Here is a 20,706-nt window from a genome sequence, read left to right as displayed (position 1 = left end):
GATGGGCCAAATATGCAACAAAATTGAATTTCAGATACCAACTAGACTAGAACAAGCCAGGAAAATCCACTACAGAAATTCTGAAATTTTTTTACACACCGACGTGTAAACCAGGTTTCTTTTGAAAATTAAGGCAAAAACATACTTCATTATTTTGAAATCAGTGTTTCAGATTTCTTAAAAATACAAACCAATTTCATTCTTATATAACTTTACTACGAACAAGCAGGATACAACTAACAAAGCACTAGCTGAAAAACTGAATGCTAATGGAAGGATTTAACAGTTACTAACCTGGCAACACTTGATTACAAGGTAATAGATTATGCGAACTTCTGGGGGGAAGGAGGCAGGGGTTGAAATCAAAAGCAGTAACTACTACAAGTACTGAAGAAGCAGAAACAACTTTGCAAGAGCAAATACTAACCATACTTCAGTTAATAATGTTTTCTTCATTTTTAATGTAAGAGAACAATAAGGATATTATATTCCCTTTCATTTAATGATTTTTACATTTCCTCTGCATACACTTTATAACAAGAAGCCCTTTAGCGCCTTGATTTTAGCAATGAATTTAAGGGACTTCCTCCACTATCACCAGCAAATATTTCTTTTTTTTTAAGATGTTTAATCAAAAATTGTTATGCTATGAATGGTAAAGCAAACTGAGATACATCCACAATGTAGAATTCTACTCAGCCATTAAAAGGAACAAACTGTTGATACACTCAACAATCTGGATGAATCTCAAGGGAATCTGGTTACACACACACACACACACACACACACACACACACAAAGGCTAATCCTAAAAAGTCATGTACAGTATGACTTTTCAGTAAACATTCTTCAAATGACCAAATTATAAAAACAGAGAACACATTAGTGGTGGTTGCCGGAGCCTCAGGTTAGAGGAGATGGGAGGAACAGGAGAGGGTGCGGTTCTAAAAGGGCAACAGAGGGATCCTTGTGCTCACGGAACTGTTCTGTAGGTTGACTGTAGTGATGGTTATGTAATCTACACGTGTGGCAACACTGCAAAGAACTAAATATACACACAAATTAGTACAAGTAAAATGGAGAAATCTGAATAAGACTGGCAGATTGTATCAACGTTATGATATTGAACTATGGCTTTGCAAAGCATTAGCAGTGGGGAAACTGGATAAAGGGTACAAGGTAATCTCTCTGTATTATTTTTTTAAATTATGTGCAACTCTACAGTCAACCTCAAAATAAGTTTGTTTTTTTTTAAGTGCTTCCCTAACAATTAGGAAAATTTAATAAACTGGATATTAGACAATATTAGGGAGTAATTATCGTTATTATGGTTATACAAAACGATATCCTTACTCTAAAAGGATGCTTGCTGAAGCATGTAGGGATGAAGATCAGGCCAGCAATTTCCTTTTAACTTTTGTGTATGTGTAAGGACAGAGAAAAAGCAAATCTGGCAAAACGTTAAATGTTTACAGAATTTACAGGGGCTCCTTGTACTCATCTCAACTTTTCAACTTGAATGTTTTCAAAGTAGAGCTGGGGAGGAAGATTAACGACAAACTACTATCCTAAAACTATGTTACAGTCGAACCTACACACCAATTATTCCTTTAAAAGATACAAAAATAAACTTCTGGTTAAAGAGTGATACAGTCCTACACTCCATTTAGTCTAAAAACCAAAAAATTGGCAATAAGGATTTCAAGGTAACTAAGAGTTACACCGTATTGGATGTGACTTTCTTACATGTGTTTCCATACTTAATGACTAAACCTATAGGCATATGGATGTTCTTGTAAAATCAAAGTTAGTTCAACATGTATCTAGAAAACCCGGGTCCTTGGAGCTGTTATACTTTTCAAACAAACGAAATACATTTAAATTGCAAAAGGAAAACACTAACACTTCCGGAACACACACTCCAAATTTAAGTCTTAAGTTTGGTTGTTGCTTAGTCTCTCAGTCGTGCCCGACTCTTGGCGACCCCATCGATTTCAGCTCGACAGGCTGCAGCGTGGCAGCTTGGTAAACGTAGTTAATTCTTTCAAAGAAATGTATGCATGAAAGCTGCAACCCACTCAACAAAACCGTGCTACAGAGTGTTAATTATAGCACCTAAGCTACAAGACATTCTACAACGTAAACAGTCCCTCCAAACACCATCTTATTAATATATCAAAAAAACAATGCAAACTGCACCTATCTAAAATGCAGGAAATTATCGAGCCTGAGCTACCGTCAAAAACACCCATTTCAAAAGTTCCTATATTCTCTTTTCTCTAATTTCTTGCATCCGTGTTAACACACTTCAGTCTGCAAGAAACCCTTGTCTAGAACTTCTCAACTAAAAGCTCTCAACTTTTCACTTCCTACCGGACCGCCCCCTCGCAATGGGCCCCACCTCCAAGGAGGGTGATGGGGTGGGGCTGTTTCCCGCTCGGAAACTAAGAAATAAATGTCTCTTCCCTACTCCAGAAAGGAGGGAACGAGAGAGGCCGAGAAGCTGGAGACGCAAGCATCCCTACTGCCTACAAGGGTAGTCGTTTAGAAAGCTTCCTCTCCCCTTCTGAACGCCTTTCTTCCTTCCCTCCTCCCAGGTCAATCAGGGACCCCGAGTCGGGCGGGGACAGGTGAATCCCAAGAGCAGAGGAAGAGGGAGGGACTGACCATGGAGGGAGAGCCGCGCTTGGGCAATGAATGAGCGGTGCGGCATCCGCACCACCTGTTCCTTCCAAGGGTGCCACCCTGGCCTGCCGGCAGCGTTCCCAACACCAGCCGGGCCGCCGCTCCTGCCCCTGTCGCCCAGTTCTCTGCTGAAGGCAGGCCTCTCCTCCCTTCGCTCGGGACGAATGAGAACCGGTCGTCTAGAAGCTGGGAGCAAGGGGCCTACTCCGGAACCACGGCCTTCGGAGCGTGGGGACCGGGAGGAGGAAACCTGCGGTCCCGGGCGCGCAAGCCTAAGAGGGAACCCCAAGGAAGGGACGAAGGAGTGCATTCGGCCTGACTAGGAGTACGAAGGCGGGGTCCCGGGCGGGGGTGGCCCGGTGCCCGGTGGGCCGAGGTTAGGGGTGACAGGCCCGGGTACCGGCTAAATCCTCCTCTCTGCCTGCCCGGAGCCTCACACTTACCAGGATCCGCTTGAAGAGCGCGTTCTCCTTGGGCGGGAGGCTCACGGCCGGCATCGTTCCGGCTCCTCCCGCTGCTCCCGCCACCGCCCGGCTCGGTCAGCCTGTTTGTCCGACCGCCGCCGCCGCCGTCGTCCTGGCTGCTTCAGCCTTGATTGCCCGGATCCACCGCCGCCACCAGGCCTCAGGTGTCACCGCGTCGCCCAACCCCGACACCCCCTTCCCCTCGTAGTCTTTTTTTTTTTTTTCCTTTCTCACTTAACACTGCCGCCGCCTCCCCCCCCACGGGTCTCCGTCGGCGGTTCACGTGGTAACTGAACAGACCGACAGAGGCAGCCAAAATGGCGGACGCCGAGAGCTTTCCCACCCGGGTCACACCTACTAGCGCGCAGGCGCGATGACCTCCTTTCCCCACCTCCTCTGTCCTGGAGCTTGCTGGGAAACCTGGAGGCCGTCAGGCCCGCGGAGGCCTCAAGGGTCGCGCCAGGCCCCGCCTATCCTTTCGGTTTCTCGTCTTGGAGGCGCTGGGGAAGCCTGGGGAGAGTGACCGGCTGCGGTTCCGACCGCCTCAGCATCGCGTCTCCACTGTTAATTGCTAGATTGGCCTTTCATTCATTGGGTAGGCTCTCCCAGTCTGTCTGATCAGAGTTTGAGCCTGAAGTGCTAAAATGCGGGTGTTCAAGAAGCGCTGTGTTTGATCGTGGACAAAGTGCCTGGTTGAGCAGCAGAGGCGGAGGAGACTTGTAAACTGATACAGAGAGGATGGAGCTTAATGGAGTCTGAAAAGCGTGAAAGAGTTAACCGATTAAATGGGCCTGGCTGGGGCATCCAGGATTTACTTTGTTACTTTAAGAGGACCCTGGAAAGGTAGTCAGCGTTGCACTGCCAAAGAAACGTCTGAAGGTTAAAGTGTGTGTTTTTATTTTATCGGCGAGTTCATGCAATGCAGTGTTGAGTCACCTTGGGGTAGTGAAGAATTCAAGGTCACTGACTCCCTTGCAGCTGGCTTCAAGCAAGTGCTTAATACTCTGACTGCCCGTCACTAGAAATCCTTAAATCTTAGGAAGCCGAAGAGTATCCGGCAAGGATACTAGAGAACTGCTGCAGTAAGCAAGGTCAGACTGGATACCGAATAGAGCCTCTTCGAAGTCATTTCACTAAAAATCGACAGTGAAACTATTTTAAAAGTGGCATTCTATCAATGACCACAAATTTTCACATCATATGAACAATTTTTATCTTTGATTGTTTTTTATTATCTCTCTCCAGATCCTGAATTCCATCAGTAGTAGCATTCTTTACATCGAGTCGTTAAAGAAGACTCCCAGTAGCTTTGCTCTTTTAATCATAGTTACACAGATATTTTGCTGGTTTTGGCTTGCTCTTTAATGCGCCATGGAAGGTGTGAGTTGAGTAAGATGTTTTCCTGTGGAAAAATCTGGGACTAATACTTGGGTTTTCTGACTGTTATCTCGAATGCCCTCTCCTTTTGCATGGGTCACCAATAAGATCGTTGCAGTCAAATCGCAGAATTTCTTGAAATTCTGTGATCTCTTTAAAAGTTTCATTAAGAAAATTCTGGGTATAAGAAACAGTGTTTGAGTTTTGAAACATGACCAGTTTTTTTAACTTTAGTTTTAAAAGAAAAAAAAACTAAGAACTAATTTAGAATTCATAAAAAACAGTTGTTATTTAGTGATAACCTTCAAACTTCACACCCCCCCCAACAGGTTTTTCAACTATATGAACTATTAAAAAGTAGAAAAATTGTGTAACTTAAGGTGATAATTTTAGCTTAGCTTCTCACTCAGGTTTCCAAATCTCTAGCTTCATACCCGAAAGTACTTTTAGCAATGTTATTTGCTATATTTTTCGGAGTACTTTTAGCAATATTATTTGCTATATTTTTCTAAATGTCTCCTGTAAATAATCTGTTTTCACCATGAGGGAAGAAAGTTTCTGATCTTTGAAACACCAGAAGCTGACTAACTGAATAGATGAGCCAGCGATATAGTTTGGCAAATATGTTCCTTTTGGCTGATGACAAATAACAATATTTAAGACTCGGTGAGTACTAGTCTGATTCAACATTTATGTGAGTTACAGCCTAGTTCAAATGCACCTACTGATAGTTGGACCACACAGTCCGTGATTTATAGCCTGAACTCAATAAAATGTCTACTCTGATAGATCACCACTATTTGACAAATAGAAATCCCATTTAACAGGTTATGCTCTGAATGACAGCTATGTAGGGAGTTAACATATCCAAGGCTAGATGTGAGGTGGTGATGATGATGATAATGGTTAGTTCATTCATCTTACCCCATGTATTTGCATGTCACTTTTGTGATAAGTCAACCATAACCAGATGGCTCAGTGGTAAAGAATCTGCCTGCAATGCAAGAGCCGCAGGTTTGATCTTGGGTGGGGAAGATCCCCAGGAAAAGGAAATGGCAACCCACTCCAGTATTTTTGCCTGGGAAATCCCATGAAGAGAGGAGTCTGTTGGGCTCCTGTCCATGGGGTTGCAAAAGAGTGACTAAACAACTAAGTCATTAACACTAAACACAAACTAAACACTAAGTCATGACTTAGTGACTAAACAACAACAACCATAAATATATAACTTTGCAAACTTTAATTCTACAGAAGGGAAATGTGGAGTGAAATTCCTGTCTTCAGATATGTAACATGTTCTCTATTGACACTTTTATATCTTTATATATTTAAATTTTATAGAAGGAAACATAAAAGAAATCTATGTATTTGCCACTTAACATTTACAAAATATTAAATTCTGTGATTGCTTCTTTCTTTTTTTTTTTTTTTATTTGTTTGCTTCTTTCTTTTAAATAAAAGCTTTCAGATACTCCTTCCATCCCTCTCTAGATTCTGAATTTGATATAGAGTGCTCTCATGCTTCATAAATCAATAAACATATTGTTGTTGTTTGGTCACTAAGTCACGTCTGACTCTTCACAACCCCATGGACTACAGCACGCCAGGGTTCCCTGTTCGTCACTATCTCCCAGAGTTTGGTCAAATTTATGTCCATTGAGTCATTGATGCTATCTAACTATCTCATCCTCTGCCACCCCTTTCTCCTTTTGCCTTCAATCTTTCCCGGGATGAGTCTTCTCTTTCGCATCAGGTGGCCAAAGTATTGGAGCTTCAGCTTCAGGATCAGTCCTTCCAATGACAACTGCTCATGGTTGATTTCCTTTAGGATTGACTGGTTTGATCTCCTTGCTATCCAGTTCAGTTCAGTCATGTCCGACTCTTTGCGACCCCATGGACTGCAGCACCCTAGGCCTCCCTGTCCATCACCAACTCCTGGAGTTTACTCAAATGCATGTCCTTGAGTCAGTGATGCCATCCAACCATCTCATCCTTTGTCATCCCCTTCTCCCGCCTTCAATCTTTCCCAGCATCAGGGTCTTTTCCAATGACTCAGTTCTTCGCATCAAGTGGCTAAAGGATTGAAGCTTCAGCTTCAGCATCAGTCCCTGCAATAAATATTCAGGACTGATTTCCTTTAGGATGGACTGGTTGGATCTCCTTGCTGTCCAAAGGACTCTCTAGAGTTTTCTCCAACACCTCAGTTCAAAAGCATCAACCTTTTGGCGCTCCACTTTTGTTGTAATCCAACTCTCACATCCATACATGACTACTGGAAAAACCACAGCTTTGACTAGACGAACATTCGCTGGCAAAGTAATGTCTCTGCTTTTTCATATACTGTCTAGATTGGTCATAACTTTTCTTCCAAGGAGCAGGCGTCTTTTAATTTCATGGCTGCAGTCACCATCTGCAGTGATTTTGGAGCCCCAAAAAATAAAGTCTGTCACTGTTTCCATTGTCTCCCCATCTATTTGCCATGAAGTGGTGGGACCAGATGCCATGATTTTAGTTTTCTGAATGTTGGGTTTTAAGCCAACTTTTTCACTCTCCTCTTTCACCTTCATCAAGAGGCTCTTTAGTTCCTCTTTACTTTCTGCTATAAAGATGGTGTCATCTTGATATCTGAGGTTATAAATATTTCTCCCTGCAATCTTGATTCCAACTTGAGCTTCATCCAGCCCAGCATTTCTCATGATGTACTCTGCAAAGTTAAATAAACAGAGTGACAACATATATACAGCCTTGTCGTACTTGTCAGTAAACGTGTAGGAAGTACTTTTATTTTTCTGTACTGTGTTCAGTCCTTGCTTTACTTTAAGCCTCCCTAGGATATGTGAGTTGAGTAAAAATATCTGGGACTAAAAATTTGGTTTTCCAGCAACACAGATAGACCTGGAGATTATCATACTAAGTGAAATAAGTCAGACAGAGAAAGACAAATATATGATATTGCTTATATACCGAATCTAAAAAGAAAAAAAAAATGATACTAATGAATTTATTTACAAAACAGACTCACAGACTTAGAGAACAAAATTATGATTACAAGGGGGAAGTGAGAGGGGAAGGGATCGACTGACAGTCTGGGATTGACATGTACACATTACTATATTTAAAATAGATAACCAACAGGGGCCTACTTTATAGCACAGGAAACTCTGCTAAATATTCTGTAACAACCCAAATGGGAAAAGAATTTGATAAACTATAGATACATATATATGTAAAAACAAAATCATGATTTTTTTTTTAAGCTTCTAACTCTAATCCTTCCCTTTTGCCTGGGTCATAAGTAAGGTGTTAGCATTCAAATTCTGGAGCTGCTTAAATGAATGTCATGTAGCAGCTTCTACCAAAATATAGCTATTAGATCCAGGATAGAATTGCTTCATCAGGATTCTTTTCAAGATGGAGTTTCACCTATAGCAGCCTACTCCAAGTGTAGGGTTCCATGAGCTCTAACACGCTGAGAGAAATGTGCTTATACTTCATCACTTTCCCAAAATATACACTAGTAAAAGGATACAGGGGAAAAGAAGAAAACAGCCTTTTTCCAATAGCAGGAGTGAAATTTAGTAATTTGCCTAATGGTCTCTGTGTGTGTGTGTGCTAAGTCACTCAGTCATGGCTCTTTACGCTCTGACTACATGTTGCTTCTGTTCCAACTTGTTGGAATCTAGCAAAAGCTGTGTCAGGACAAGCTTCCAAGGGATGGTGTAGAAAGGATATACAACTGACAGGTTGCTGACTGGACAAGAAGCCAAGAATTTGAGAACCAACAACTGACTCAGCATGTTAGTCGGTTGGTTTGCTTACTTGAGCGTGAGCCCAGGAGGCTCAAACTAGGTTATAAACTATAAAGTGACCTACAGTGTAGCAATCTATGTAGCCACCAGTTGAATATAAAAAGGAATCAGAAAACATCAAACAACTATTGTACTCTTTGGTCAATAATTTTTGGTTAAAAAAATTGTCAATAACATTTCTAAAAAAAAAATATAGAAGGAAAAAGAAATTTGCTAACATTTATTTTGCTTTTACAGAGAAGGCAATGGCACCCCACTCCAGTACTCTTGCCTGGAAAATCCCATGGACGGAGGAGCCTGTTAGGCTGCAGTCCATGGGGTTGCTGGGAGTCGGACACGACTGAGCTACTTCCCTTTCACTTTTCACTTTCATGCGCTGGAGAAGGAAATGGCAACCCACTCCAGTGTTCTTGCCTGGAGAATCCCAGGGACGGGGGAGCCTGGTGGGCTGCTGTCTATGGGGTCGCACAGAGTCGGACACGACTGAAGTGACACAGCAGCAGCAGCATTTTGCTTTTAACATGAGCCTACATGACATTATGTTTAAAAGATTAAAGTATTAAAATTTATTATTTCTTGTTAGTTCAGTCACTCAGTCATGTCCAACTCTTTGCAACCCATGGACTGCAGCATGCCAGGCTTCCCTGTCCATCACCAACTCCCAGAGCTTGCTCAAACTCATGTCCATTAAGACAGTGATGCCATCCAACCTTCTCATCTTCTGCGTCCCCTTCTCCTCCTGCCTTCAACCTTCAGCTTCAGCATCAGTCCCTCCAATAAATATTCAGGACTGATTTCCTTTAGGATTGACTGGTTGGATCTCCTTGCAGTCCAAGGAACTCTCAAGTCTTCTCCAACACCACAGTTTAAAAACATCAATTCTTCAGCTCTCAGCCCTCTTTATAGTCCAACTCTCACAATCATTCATGACCACTGGAAAAACCATACTTTGACTAGACGGACCTTTGTTGGCAAAGTAATATTTCTGCTTTTTAACATACTGTCTAGGTTTGTCATAACTTTTCTTCCAAAGAGCAAGCATCTTTTAATTTCATGGCTGCAGTCACCATTTGCAGTGATTCTGGAGCCCAAGAAAAAAACAGTCTGTCACTTTTTCCATTGTTTCCCCATCTATTTGCTATGAAGTGACGGGACCGGATGCCCTGATCTTAGTTTTTTGAATGTTGTTTTTTGTTTTTTTTTTTTGAATGTTGAGTTTTAAGCCAGCTTTTTCACTCTCCTCTTTCACTTTCATCAAGAGGCTCTTTAGTTCTTCACTTTCTGCCATAAGGGTGGTGTTATCTGCATATCTGAGGTTATCAATATTTCTCCAGGCAATCTTGATTCCTGCTTGTGCTTCATTCAGCCCAGCATTTCTCTGCATATGTACTCTGCATATAAGTTAAATTTTCCACAGTTTGTTGTGATCTACACAGTCAAAGGCTTTGGCATAGTCAATAAAACAACAGTAGATGTTTTTCTGGAACTTTTGGTTTTTCTATGATCCAACATGTTGGCAATTTAATCTCTGGTTCCTCTGCCTTTTCTAAATTATTTCTTTTAACTGTACATATTTTCACACGGTCTTCAAACATCAGTTTGAATTGAGAGCTAAATGCATTAAAAATTTTGGTTCAAATGTAAAAGATAAAACCTATTGGTCAGTGTACTAGGTATCAAAGAGATCAGCAAAAGCAAGTTGTTTACAACGATCAGATATGCTCTAAGCTTCCCAGGGACCTACAGCGTAGGTGTTCTGTTACAGATATAAAACTGAGGCACAGAGGTTAATTTGCTTCAACATCATTTAGAATGGCTCTTTGAACTTGGTGCTTTGAGCTTGCTCTGCAGCTCTTGGCCTTAGGGAACTGTTTAAACCTGTTGGGTGGGGTAAGGAGGATAGATCTGGAGTCTAAAAACCTCAGTCCAAGAGTCCCTGTTTCCCCAAATGTGTGATCTTGAATTGGTCAGGGCACTTCTAAAATATTAAGATTCTCTTTTCCTCACAGGGTTGTGAGGATTTACTATGCTGCTGCGTATAAACAAACTCTGGGAACTGTAGGAGGTCCTCTCTAAGGTATAATAATAGGTTACCTTGGATGAATAGCTTGTCTTCTTTGAGCTTCATCTATAAATTGAGAATAACCACAGCATGTTATGTGATTGTTGTGAAGGTGAAATGAGACCATGCATATGATGGATGCATATAAATCATATGATGGATTAATGCACAGTTCCTGGAACACCAAAATCAATCAAACTGATACTATTCAACATACCTTCATTTTCAGTTTTCTGGTTCACTTAGGAAGATTTTGGTAAATCCCTAGGGTGGGGATCTGAAATAAACTTTCAGAGCACAGAGAAGTGGCTAAACTACCTTCTCCCTTACCCCTTCCCGTCTTGAGGAAAAGGGTCTAATGGTACCTGGCCTTAACTGCAATTCTCAGGGTTAGGCAGGCGCCCAGGCAGCGTGGCCGCCGAGCCGCGCAGTTCCGCGCCGCCACCCGCCAGGGGGCGCTCGGCCCGACATCGGCCCCGGGAGCTGCGCGGCTGGAGGAGGCGGAGCCCAGGAAGCCAGGCAAGATGGCGCCGTCCGCGTTAATGCGCCCATTCTGGAAGCTGCTGGCCCCAGCTAGGTTCCCGATTGTCTGTAAGTGTCCCTCCTCGAGCAGGCCGGCCAGAGCTTCCAGCCTGCCGCTCCCAGGGTGAGCCCAGCCCTGCGAGGGCAGGAGGGGACTGCGCCCGGGCTTGTCCTGCAGTGACCTTCGCCGACCCTCGTCCCGGAGCCCACCCCTGCCTCCATCCGCGACTCTTGGCTCCTCATCACCCGCCGCCCACCCTGCTCCCAGTGCCACCGAACTCTCTGGGTCTGTGCGAGTGGACTTAAGAGCCCCTCCTCCTGCAGGCGGGGGAAAGGGAAACCCTTCCGTGGGCGCTTCCGAGTCGTCTGAGGGTTCGCAAAAGCCAATGTAGAGGGTTTGGAGGCGTCCTGGACGACGGAGGCCCAGGGAGAGTTACTCGACCTCTCTGAACCTCTCCGTGGCTGTTCCAATGAGGAAGTAGAAGGGGGAATGAAATGTGATTACATGTATTTAAATGTCAGGTTTGTACCTACAAGGCGGTAAGTTACAGATTTGGATACCCTTTCTGTCCCCTTTCAGCTTCATCGCGGTCAAAGTTCTACATCCGGGAACCGCCGCATGGCAGCCCTAACTGGCCGAAGGTTGGATTGACCTTGGGCACCTCCGTTTTTTTGTGGATCTATGTAAGTACTTCCTCCCTTCAGTTGCGCTACTCCAGCATTGGAGAGGACAGACACCAGTGTGAGAGTGAATGTTACGGAGCAACTCTCCCATACGATAGGATATTTATATAGCTTGCTAAATAGCTATTTCTCCATGAGGGAAATCCTAAGGACTAAAAAAATGTTAAGATTTCAGGCATGTACACACTACTATATTTAAAATAGGTAACCAGCAAGAACCTACTCTATAGCACGGAGAACTCGGCTCAGTATTCTATAATAGCCTAAATAGGAAAAGAATTTGACAAAGAATAGATACTTGTATGAGTATAACTGAATCACTTTGTTGTACCCCTGTAACACATCATTGTTAATCAAATATAAAACAAAAATTTTTTAAGTGTAACCAGGATGAAACTTATACCATTGTTCTTTTGCATGGTTTTGTGCATGGCAGTTTTACTACATATTATATATCCTTTATTTCTTAATGAAGGTGGAGACAGATTGAGGTTTTATGAAGGCACTTTTCTTCAGATGCCATAGGGACAGATCGTTAGTGAAAAAGAAGGGGGCAACAGAGGATGAGATGATTGTATGACATCACCAACTGAGTGGATTTGAATTTGAGCAAACTCTGGAAGATAGTGAAGGACAGGGGAGCCTAGCATGCTGCAGTCCATGGGGTCTCAAAGAGTCAGACATAGCAACTGAACAACTAATACAAATTAAATCCCATTAAATTTATTAGACATAAGATTTTGACAGTGTAAATACATTGTTGGAAATTATACCTTTTTGTTTACTGTATGCCAAATGTTCTACCTATGAAAACTTATTTAATCTTTTCTAAATACAACACTATGTGGTAGTACTATTATTATTGACCTTTTATGGATGAAGAAAACACTTGGAGATATTAATTTGCTGAACCCATTTCTCCCTAAGTACAGAGCTACACTGTAGACCACTCTGAAATAGTGTCTCTCTATAGATAAGTTTTTTAAAAGTTGACTTACAGTATTGATGCTCTGTTAGCATTTAATTTTTTTGTTTTGTGGCTAATGGTTTTGAAATTTCTCCATTGCTGCCCACCTTCAACTCCTACACCTGTTATTTGGGATTTTTTCATTAAAGTGGTTCAGCTTTATGACACAGAAAGGAGTAAAAGATACTGAAAGTCACTTACAACTTAATAATGGTAACTAATCCTTTTTTAATGGAGAAGGAAATGGCAACCCATTCCTGTTTTCTTGCCTAGGAAATGCCATGAACAGAGGAGCCTGGCTGGGCTACAAACCATAGGGTCAGACAGGACTTGGTGACTGAACAACAGCAGCAATCCTTTTTAAACAATGTTTGCTATAATGTAATTTTGTATGTTCTTAAAGTTTTCCTAAAAATGAAACATGTTGCTGAGAGCTCTGATTGATAATGAATCTTTGCAACAAGTGTCACCCGGTGTTAAGGCATTGTTCCAGTTGCATAATCCCTCAGACAGTTGTTCTAAGAAAGCGGCTGCCCTCCATGACATCTAATTAACACGTATATAATTGGGGAGCGCAGGTTGGTCATTCACTCACAGTATGAAACTTCTAAGGTTAGGAGTGTAATACACATTCTCCAACCTCATTTAATAACCGAGTTCTGCTTTGGCATGTTGATTTGGCCCCTCTCTGGTAAGGCATTCCAGTCCATTAGTTACCCACTGAATAATTTATTTGCAGAAGTTGGTTTTAAACTCTGGAGGGTTGCCTTCTCAAATTAGTATGTCAGATTGTGGTGAACAAGTATGTATCATTGTTTTTTCGACTTTTTTATCCCTTAACCTTTTATTTCTAACTAGAATAGTTGTAATTCTTTTAATCTGTCCTCATTTCTCTTGTGAAATATAAATATCAACTGTTGGTTTCCTTCTTTTAAGTTGCCAGGAAAATTACATTTCTGATTTTAACTGTTACCTACTTCTAGCTCATCAAACAACATAATGAAGATGTTTTAGAGTATAAAAGAAGAAATGGGTTGGAATAAACTTTTGAAATACTAAAATAGTAAGTATACAATTTTATAGGATGAACAGATTAACAAATATAGGATGAACAAATTAACTTGCATCAAGTTAATTTGACCTCTTTAAATAATGTGTTTTGCTTGTTATTTTATCAGGTTTATACTTTTCAGCACCTATATTCCTGTCTTTGAAAAATGTATGAATTTTTAATACCTGGTTCATATATCTCTTACCATAGTCATTTTTAACTACTACGCTTTGACTGCCCTCAAAGGAAGTTGTGCTTAAGAGTGAAACCAAAATTATATTTTCTTAAATCTAATAGTGCTGTACACAGTGCCTTTCTAGCACTTAGGACAAGTTATCATTGCTTGTGTATGTATTTCTTAATATATCTTTGTCATATACCACACTTGAGTGTAAAATTCAAGTAAAACAGGGCATTCAGTTGTTAAAAAAAAATTTTTAACTGCATACTGATTTTGTTATGATTATCACTACATCTAATACCTAGTTGGACAATTCATAATGAAACCTAGCTACGTATATGGGTGCTATATTTCTGAAAATCCTTTTAAAGAAATCCTGTATTGGTCCTTTTGTAAAAGGAAAAATCACTCTTCTAAATCTCAGCTTTCATGGATTAGGTTGATTAAACTAAATAACTTAGATCTGCCGGATAATAAAATAGTAATCACTAATGTACTTATCACCTTGCCCATTTCACTGCTTCAGTCAACCAGTCAAGATAAATATGAAATAGGTATTTAAATTGAAGTCAGATGCTTCTGTTACTCCTGTAGTTGGGATGAAAAAAAATGTTTTTTGCTAAAAGATAAAAATGAGGAGTTGATATTCTTTGTGGATTTGGTTTTTAGACTTCCCCTGCTGCTATAAGATAAATTATTCAAAATGGCTAATTTTAATATTTTTTCTGCTAGTTAATGCTATAGCTTTCTTTTCTTTTTTTCATTATAGGTATGTTCCATATAGTGATTATAGCAGTTCCTCTGGATTCACGAAATCTGTTGAGTTGTAAACGTGAGAGAAGGAATTACGTGTGAATATATGTCAAGTCAGCATTTGTGTTTTACATGTTTAAATTAAAAAATACTTCTGTATTCTTCAGATTATGTATATTGTGATAATGTATCGAATACCAATTCTAAGGAAAATTATTAAATGTATTTTAATGTGGAAAGTACCATCTGATAATAGGGTCAATGATAATTAAGGACACATTGGTAAGAAAACTTTTTAAGGATATAGATTTTTAAAAAATCACTGCTGAAGAATTTACTCCTTATATCAACTTTTAATTTCTAATCAAAACATTTATTCTTTAGTGATCAGGGTGGTAGAGCTACTCCTATTCTATTGTCTAAAATACAAAAGAACCCAAATACTGTTTTCTTCTAGAGGAGAAAGTGAAGGTGAATCCTCTCAAAAGAGTTTCTTCTGACTCTATTTCCTTGAGTTTGGATGGTTTTCATTTGGGTAACAGTGTTTACACCTATATGGCCACACCATTTGTGGCCTCTTTTTGCTAACATGAATTTCATCCAGTGAATAGCAGACTAATTCAAAAAAAGGTGAGGAAGAAAGGGTTGGTGGAAGTTAATAGACACAAATTAACAAACACCTCATTTATCCCTCATCAGAACCCTTTCTTATGAATCAGTTAAAACTTCTTTATATGCCATTTCATTAATTTAAACATTTAAATGCACTATACATTTAAATTATCATTTATATCTCCATTCTGATGTTAAATAGAAAGTTTCATTGGCTTTGTGTGTGTTTGGGGCTCTGGCCAGCACTTATTCTGGGAGATTGATGGCCCGATGTCTTTGGAAGTCACTTCCAAACATAAATTCACAGTTAAATTATTTCAGAATAAGTATTTAATCCAAGTTCAGTGAAAGACCAAATATAATAGTACCTATTAGCATTTGTCATTTCAGAGTTTTAACTGGTAGAAGTGGAAAGGACCTTAGGGGTCATATAGACCCGTTTCATAATTTTACATGTGCAAAAACCAGAGGTAAAAAGTTATTTGCCCAGCATCAATGGAAAGTAGAATAATGAATCCTAAAAGATGACCATGTCCTATTCCCTGAAGTTTGTATATATGTTAGGTTATATGGCAAAGGTGAATTAAAGTGGCATATGGAATTAAATTTGCTAATCAGACATACAGATAGATTATTCTGGATTATCTGGCTGGGCCCGATGTAATCACAAGGGTCCTTATAAGTGGAAGAGGGAGGCACCAGAGTGTGTCAGAGTAATGTGATCGGAGAAGGATTCAGTCTGCTGTGGTTAGCTTTGAAAAGGGAAGAGAGCCACGGAATGGAGAAGGCAAAGAACTTATCCCCTGAAGCCTCCAGAAAGGAACTCGGCCTTGCTGACACCTTAATTTTAGCCCAGTGAGACCCATGTTGGATTTCTCACCTACAGAAATATAAGATATGATAAATTTTTGTTGTTTTAAACCACTTAGCTTGTTAACAGCAGCAGTAGGAAACTGTTGTCACATGGTATTGGACCAAGAAGTCAGGTCCCAGCTCCCAATTCAAAGAACTTTAAAAGAAACACTTAAAATTCACATCCCTAAAGGAAACAAAAAACTCTAAGACACTTTAAATTCTGGAAGCTGATAGCCTTAGTTGGAAGTAAAATACAGCTTTAATAAGCAGGATCTACTGTACATCAGGCCTTGAAAATATTGCTTCCCTGTGTGGACTTTGATCTTGATTGTGCCAGTGTAACCACATGGAGAGCCATCATGAAGACTGGGGCTGTCCAAAAGAATCTTCTGCAGCGATGGAAATGTTTCTGTGCTAACCAGGGCAGTAGCCCCTACGTCCATGTGACTATTGAGTGTTTGTTTCATTTTAATTCTTTTAAATAGCCACACGGGGCTGGTGGCTGCAGTGTCGGACAGTAGAGGTGCGGATTCTGAGTAACACCTCCTAGAATTGTGCCACATAGGGGCACTGGTAGAAGATGGTTTCTAAACTGTTGAAACCTAACTCAAATTATATTAAACTAAAAAAGAGGCTACAGAATGACTCTAAGACCCCTTTAACAGGGTCACACCTGTGCCCAGGAATAATTGAGGCCTGGAACTCAAATGTCATCAAGACTTTTGGTCTTGGCTCTGCTCTCTGTATATCTGCTTTGTTGCCTTTGCATACAGATCATCTCCTCCCCAAGTCATTCTAAAGAGAAGGCCACAGTCATTAGCCCCTGGGTACACATCTCAGTTTAAGAGAGAAGCCAAACTGAACAAGAATCATTTTGATACTAAATACCTAAGAGAAACGGCCAAATGACAGTTCCTTTAGCAATAACATAAAAACTTCCATAAAGAAGATGCAGGCAAAATCATATGTCCAATGCTGTCAAGTTTTTTCGGTCAGAATCAGATCTTTTTTTTTTTTTTTTTCAGATTTAGTATCTGTGAGATAGTCATTTAAATTATTTTCTTAAGTTGCAGTAGGAAAAAAACAAGCTTTATGAGCTTAGTTTTAAGAAGTTGTGGGTTATATTTTGGCCCCAAAAAGATAAGTGAAGTCCTGACCCCCAGTATATCAGAATGTTCCCTTACTTGGACATAGGAGATTTGCAGATGAGTGTACTGGAGTAGCGTGTGTGCTTAGTTGTAGCTGCCAGGCTCCTCTGTCCATGGAATTTTTCAGGCAGGAATATTGGAGTGGATTGCCATTTCCTTATCTGGGGGACCTTACCACCCAGGGATTGAACCCACGTTTCCTGTGTCTCCTGCATTGCAGGAGGATCCTTTATCCACTGAGCCATCGGGGAAGCCCTTTGTAAAATGGATCCTTAGTCCAATATGACTGATGCATTTCTAAGAAGAAAAGAGGCAGAGAAGATAACCTTAAATGAGGGAGGCAGAGATTGGAGTGATGCGTCTGCAAAGCAAGGATGACTGGTAAACATCAGAAGCTGCAAGAGGCAAGAGAGGATTCTTGCCTACAAGTTTCATGCGTTGATTTCAGACTTCTAACCTCCAGAACTGTGAGAATAAATTTTGTTGTTTTAAACCATTCAAGTTTGTAGTAATTTGTTTTGGTAGCCTTAGGAAAATAATATGGAAATGGTAGCAAATGTCATGTTTCTTTTACTACAGAAGAGAAAGTGAATAGATGAGAGGAGTGCTGAGGAGCCTCCAAGAATAATTAAATTACCATCTTGATTACCCTTTCTCCATTTTGTTGAAATATTTTAGGCCATTAAAAGGGTGCTTATCAGCACCTTCTCAATTGCTTGCCAATTTGTCTTCCTAGATACTTTTTAAAAAAATATTTGGCTGCACAGGAGTCTTAGTTGTGGCATGCAGCATCTTTAGTTGCAGCAGGTGAGATCTAGTTCCCTGACCAGGGATTGAACCTGTCCCCCACCCCCTGCTTTGGGAGCACAGAAGTCCACCACCAGGGAAGTCCCCCTATATTCTAAATTGTTTCACCTTATATCCATATTGATCTGTTGAAAGTACAAGTTATAGCCTGCTACTGCTGCTAAGTCACTTCAGTCGTGTCGGACTCTTGTGCGACCCCATAGACAGCAGCCCAGCAGACTCCTCTGTCCCTGGGATTCTCCAGGCAAGAACACTGGAGTGGGTTGCCATTTCCTTCTCCAATGCATGAAAGTGAAAAGTGAAAGTGAAGTCACTCAGTCATGTCCAACTCTTAGCGACCCCATGGGCTGTAGCCTACCAGGGTCCTCCATCCATGGGATTCTCCAGGCAAGAGTACTGGAGTGGGTTGCCATTGCCTTCTCTGAGTTATAGCCTAGGGATTTAATATTAAGAAAAACAAAGCTGTTTGTAGCTTTCTATGGAGTCTAGGAAGTCACTCAGTCTCTGAAAATTGACTTTAATTATATGGAACTTAAGCCTTGAATAAGTATTAATATTGTCAGTAGAGGACTCTTAGAACATGTTTTCAAAATTAACATTGTCTTTGTCAACAATCACAATTAGGTGGAAATCATTAAACAAACCAAGTTAACTCCAGCCCTCGATTCTTGTTTTCCCAACAAGACCAAGAAAAAATGTCAAGGATATGCTCAAGGGCAGCATTATAAACAGTGTGACTAACAACTGGGAAACTTGTCTGAGCCTTACAGAGTCATCTGTAGCAAAGACCTACTGTTAAAATTCTCTTGGGGTTCTGGAGAAATGGCTTGCTATAGAATGAATTTGACAACCCACAGGCATGTCCTCTCTTGGGAAGTATTTCATCAAGATGTGAAAAGAGGTTGGCATCAAAATGGAAAGCCACGTATCCTACAAGAGAGTAGAGTAGGTAGCAAATTCCCTTTGATCCAAGAGGCACAAGCTTAAAGCTAAGATGAAAAGGGATCTGGAGAGGTGGCACTATCACAGCTCTTGCCTCTCAGCTAGGACAGCCACATCCAACATAGAGGACACAGTAAACTCCCCACCGGACTTTACCATATGATGAGATGGTGGAATATAATGGACCCTGTCACATGCCCACTGAGCGCCTTCAGAACATTGTAAGGGAAATGAGCTTCAGTTCAGACTGGAATTCAGAATCTAGCACTGCCTCCCCCAACTAGCTGAGCACGTTTTATACCTAATGTGTGTCTGCGCTTCCAAAAACCCTATGAGTAAAGGAATTACCCACATTTTACTCAGACCAGTAAATTAGAACAGGTATGTGACTCCCAAACTCAGACTCAACAACAGTGTTATACTACCTTGATTTTTTTCATGTGTAATACAAGGATAATCAACATTCCTCTGCCTACTCCTTAGGCTTGTGTAGAGGACAAAGCACAAAGACAGATGTGACAACATGTTGGGAGAAATTTTAAAGCCCTATATACATGTGATCTGGGCTTCCCTAGTAGCTCAGCTGGTAAAGAATCCGCCTGCAACACAAGAGACCCTGGTTCGATTCCTGGGTGGGGAAGTTCCCCTGAAGACAGGATAGATGACCCACTCCAGTATTCTTGGGCTTCCCTGGTGGCTCAGACGTTAAAAGGATCTGCCTGCAATGTAGGACACCTGTTTTCAATCCCTGGGTTGGGAAGATACACTGGAGGAGAGCATAGCAATCCACTCCAGTATTCTTGCCTGGAGAATTCCCATGGACAGAGGAGCCTGGCAAGCTACGGTCCATTGGGTTGCAAAGAGACACGACTGAGCAAAACACAGCACATACATGTGAGTTATTTTTGTATTGTTTGAATTAGTTGGTTTGCATTGTTTAAACCAGTTTGGCTCTAACCAGCGCTCTTCTTTTACACTTATTACTGATACCTGGCCAGAGATATCTTTGTGATCATTGACCCCCATTAATGGGAGGCTTGGCAGCCACTGCTGAGAAAAATTGTTGCTTCCATGTCTCTGTAACCTGAAACTGTGAGCGGTACCAGAAATCATATCTTGTTCTTTGAAGAATGCGCTGGAACACCAGTGATCAGATACTCGGTGAATATTTCTGCAGTAGATTGTAACCAGTCCTCAGCATCTAGAACACGCATGTTGTAGGCATTCTGAAGATCCTGAAAGACAGTGTGAGTGATTGACAGCAGGGGGCTGCTGTCGACCCTGGGGATGATCTAGGTCTCGGTCTATACTGAGACCCTGAGTCTACATCGGAATTCCAAAGGGAGAGGTCTAGAACGGTGTTTTTACAGATGTTTACTCAGAAAGAATCCTGTTTTAGGGGAGCTGCCAGTACACTAAATACCAGTATAATGTACACACTAGTTCTTTTTCTTTTTTTTTTTGACTGTGTCACCCCTCTTGCAATATTCTGAGTTCCCTGACCCTGGATTGAACCCAGGCCCCCGACAGTGAAAGAGCCTAGTCCCAACCACTGGACTGCCAGGGAATTCCCTGGCATTCTTTTTTCTCCCCCTACATTAATTTATTTAAATGCATTTACTGCCTTTGACTATTTCCTCTTCCTGGCAACTTTCAAAATTCAGACCTAAGTAGGTGAAAGAAAGAATGAGCTGTAGTGGTAGATTTTTTTTTTTTAAATCAAGCAGCACCAAATTGAAAATGGTTAGGAGCTCTCCCCACTGATTTGATTCTATTTGTCAGTCTGT

At 41.1% G+C, this 20,706-nt stretch overlaps 2 protein-coding genes across 4 annotated transcripts in view; one reads left to right on the top strand and one right to left on the bottom strand.

The window, feature by feature from the left end:
* The window catches only part of NAA15 (N-alpha-acetyltransferase 15, NatA auxiliary subunit), a 75,043-nt gene extending 71,547 nt beyond the window's left edge, over window positions 1-3,496 (bottom strand). Inside the window, exon 1 of one of the 2 annotated variants that reach the window (XM_043902452.1) lies at window positions 3,129-3,496. In XM_043902452.1, coding sequence (XP_043758387.1) covers window positions 3,129-3,182 — 54 coding nt within the window. In that variant the 5' untranslated portion in view covers window positions 3,183-3,496. The remainder of the gene's footprint in view (window positions 1-3,128) is intronic. The other variant, XM_043902453.1, reaches the window with a different exon arrangement.
* A 7,304-nt stretch (window positions 3,497-10,800) lies between these two features.
* On the top strand, window positions 10,801-17,666 carry NDUFC1 (NADH:ubiquinone oxidoreductase subunit C1). Of its 2 annotated transcripts, XM_043902451.1 has the most exons (4): window positions 10,833-10,988; window positions 11,500-11,603; window positions 13,554-13,633; window positions 14,572-14,789. In XM_043902451.1, the coding sequence occupies exons 1-3, from the start codon at window positions 10,922-10,924 to the stop codon at window positions 13,611-13,613; spliced, it is 231 nt and encodes a 76-aa protein (XP_043758386.1). In that variant the 5' UTR covers window positions 10,833-10,921; the 3' UTR covers window positions 13,614-13,633; window positions 14,572-14,789. The 2 variants fall into 2 exon arrangements, with proteins under 2 accessions (XP_043758385.1, XP_043758386.1); XM_043902450.1 differs by lacking the exons at window positions 13,554-13,633; window positions 14,572-14,789 and adding an exon at window positions 17,391-17,666 and having other exon boundaries at window positions 10,801-10,988.
* The last annotated feature ends 3,040 nt before the right edge of the window (window positions 17,667-20,706 follow it).

The sequence above is a fragment of the Cervus elaphus genome, chromosome 5 (assembly GCF_910594005.1).
Source record: "Cervus elaphus chromosome 5, mCerEla1.1, whole genome shotgun sequence".
Taxonomy (NCBI): Eukaryota; Metazoa; Chordata; class Mammalia; order Artiodactyla; family Cervidae; genus Cervus; species Cervus elaphus.
Note: the sequence above shows the minus strand (reverse complement) of the source record. Positions and strands in the feature narration are given on the sequence as shown.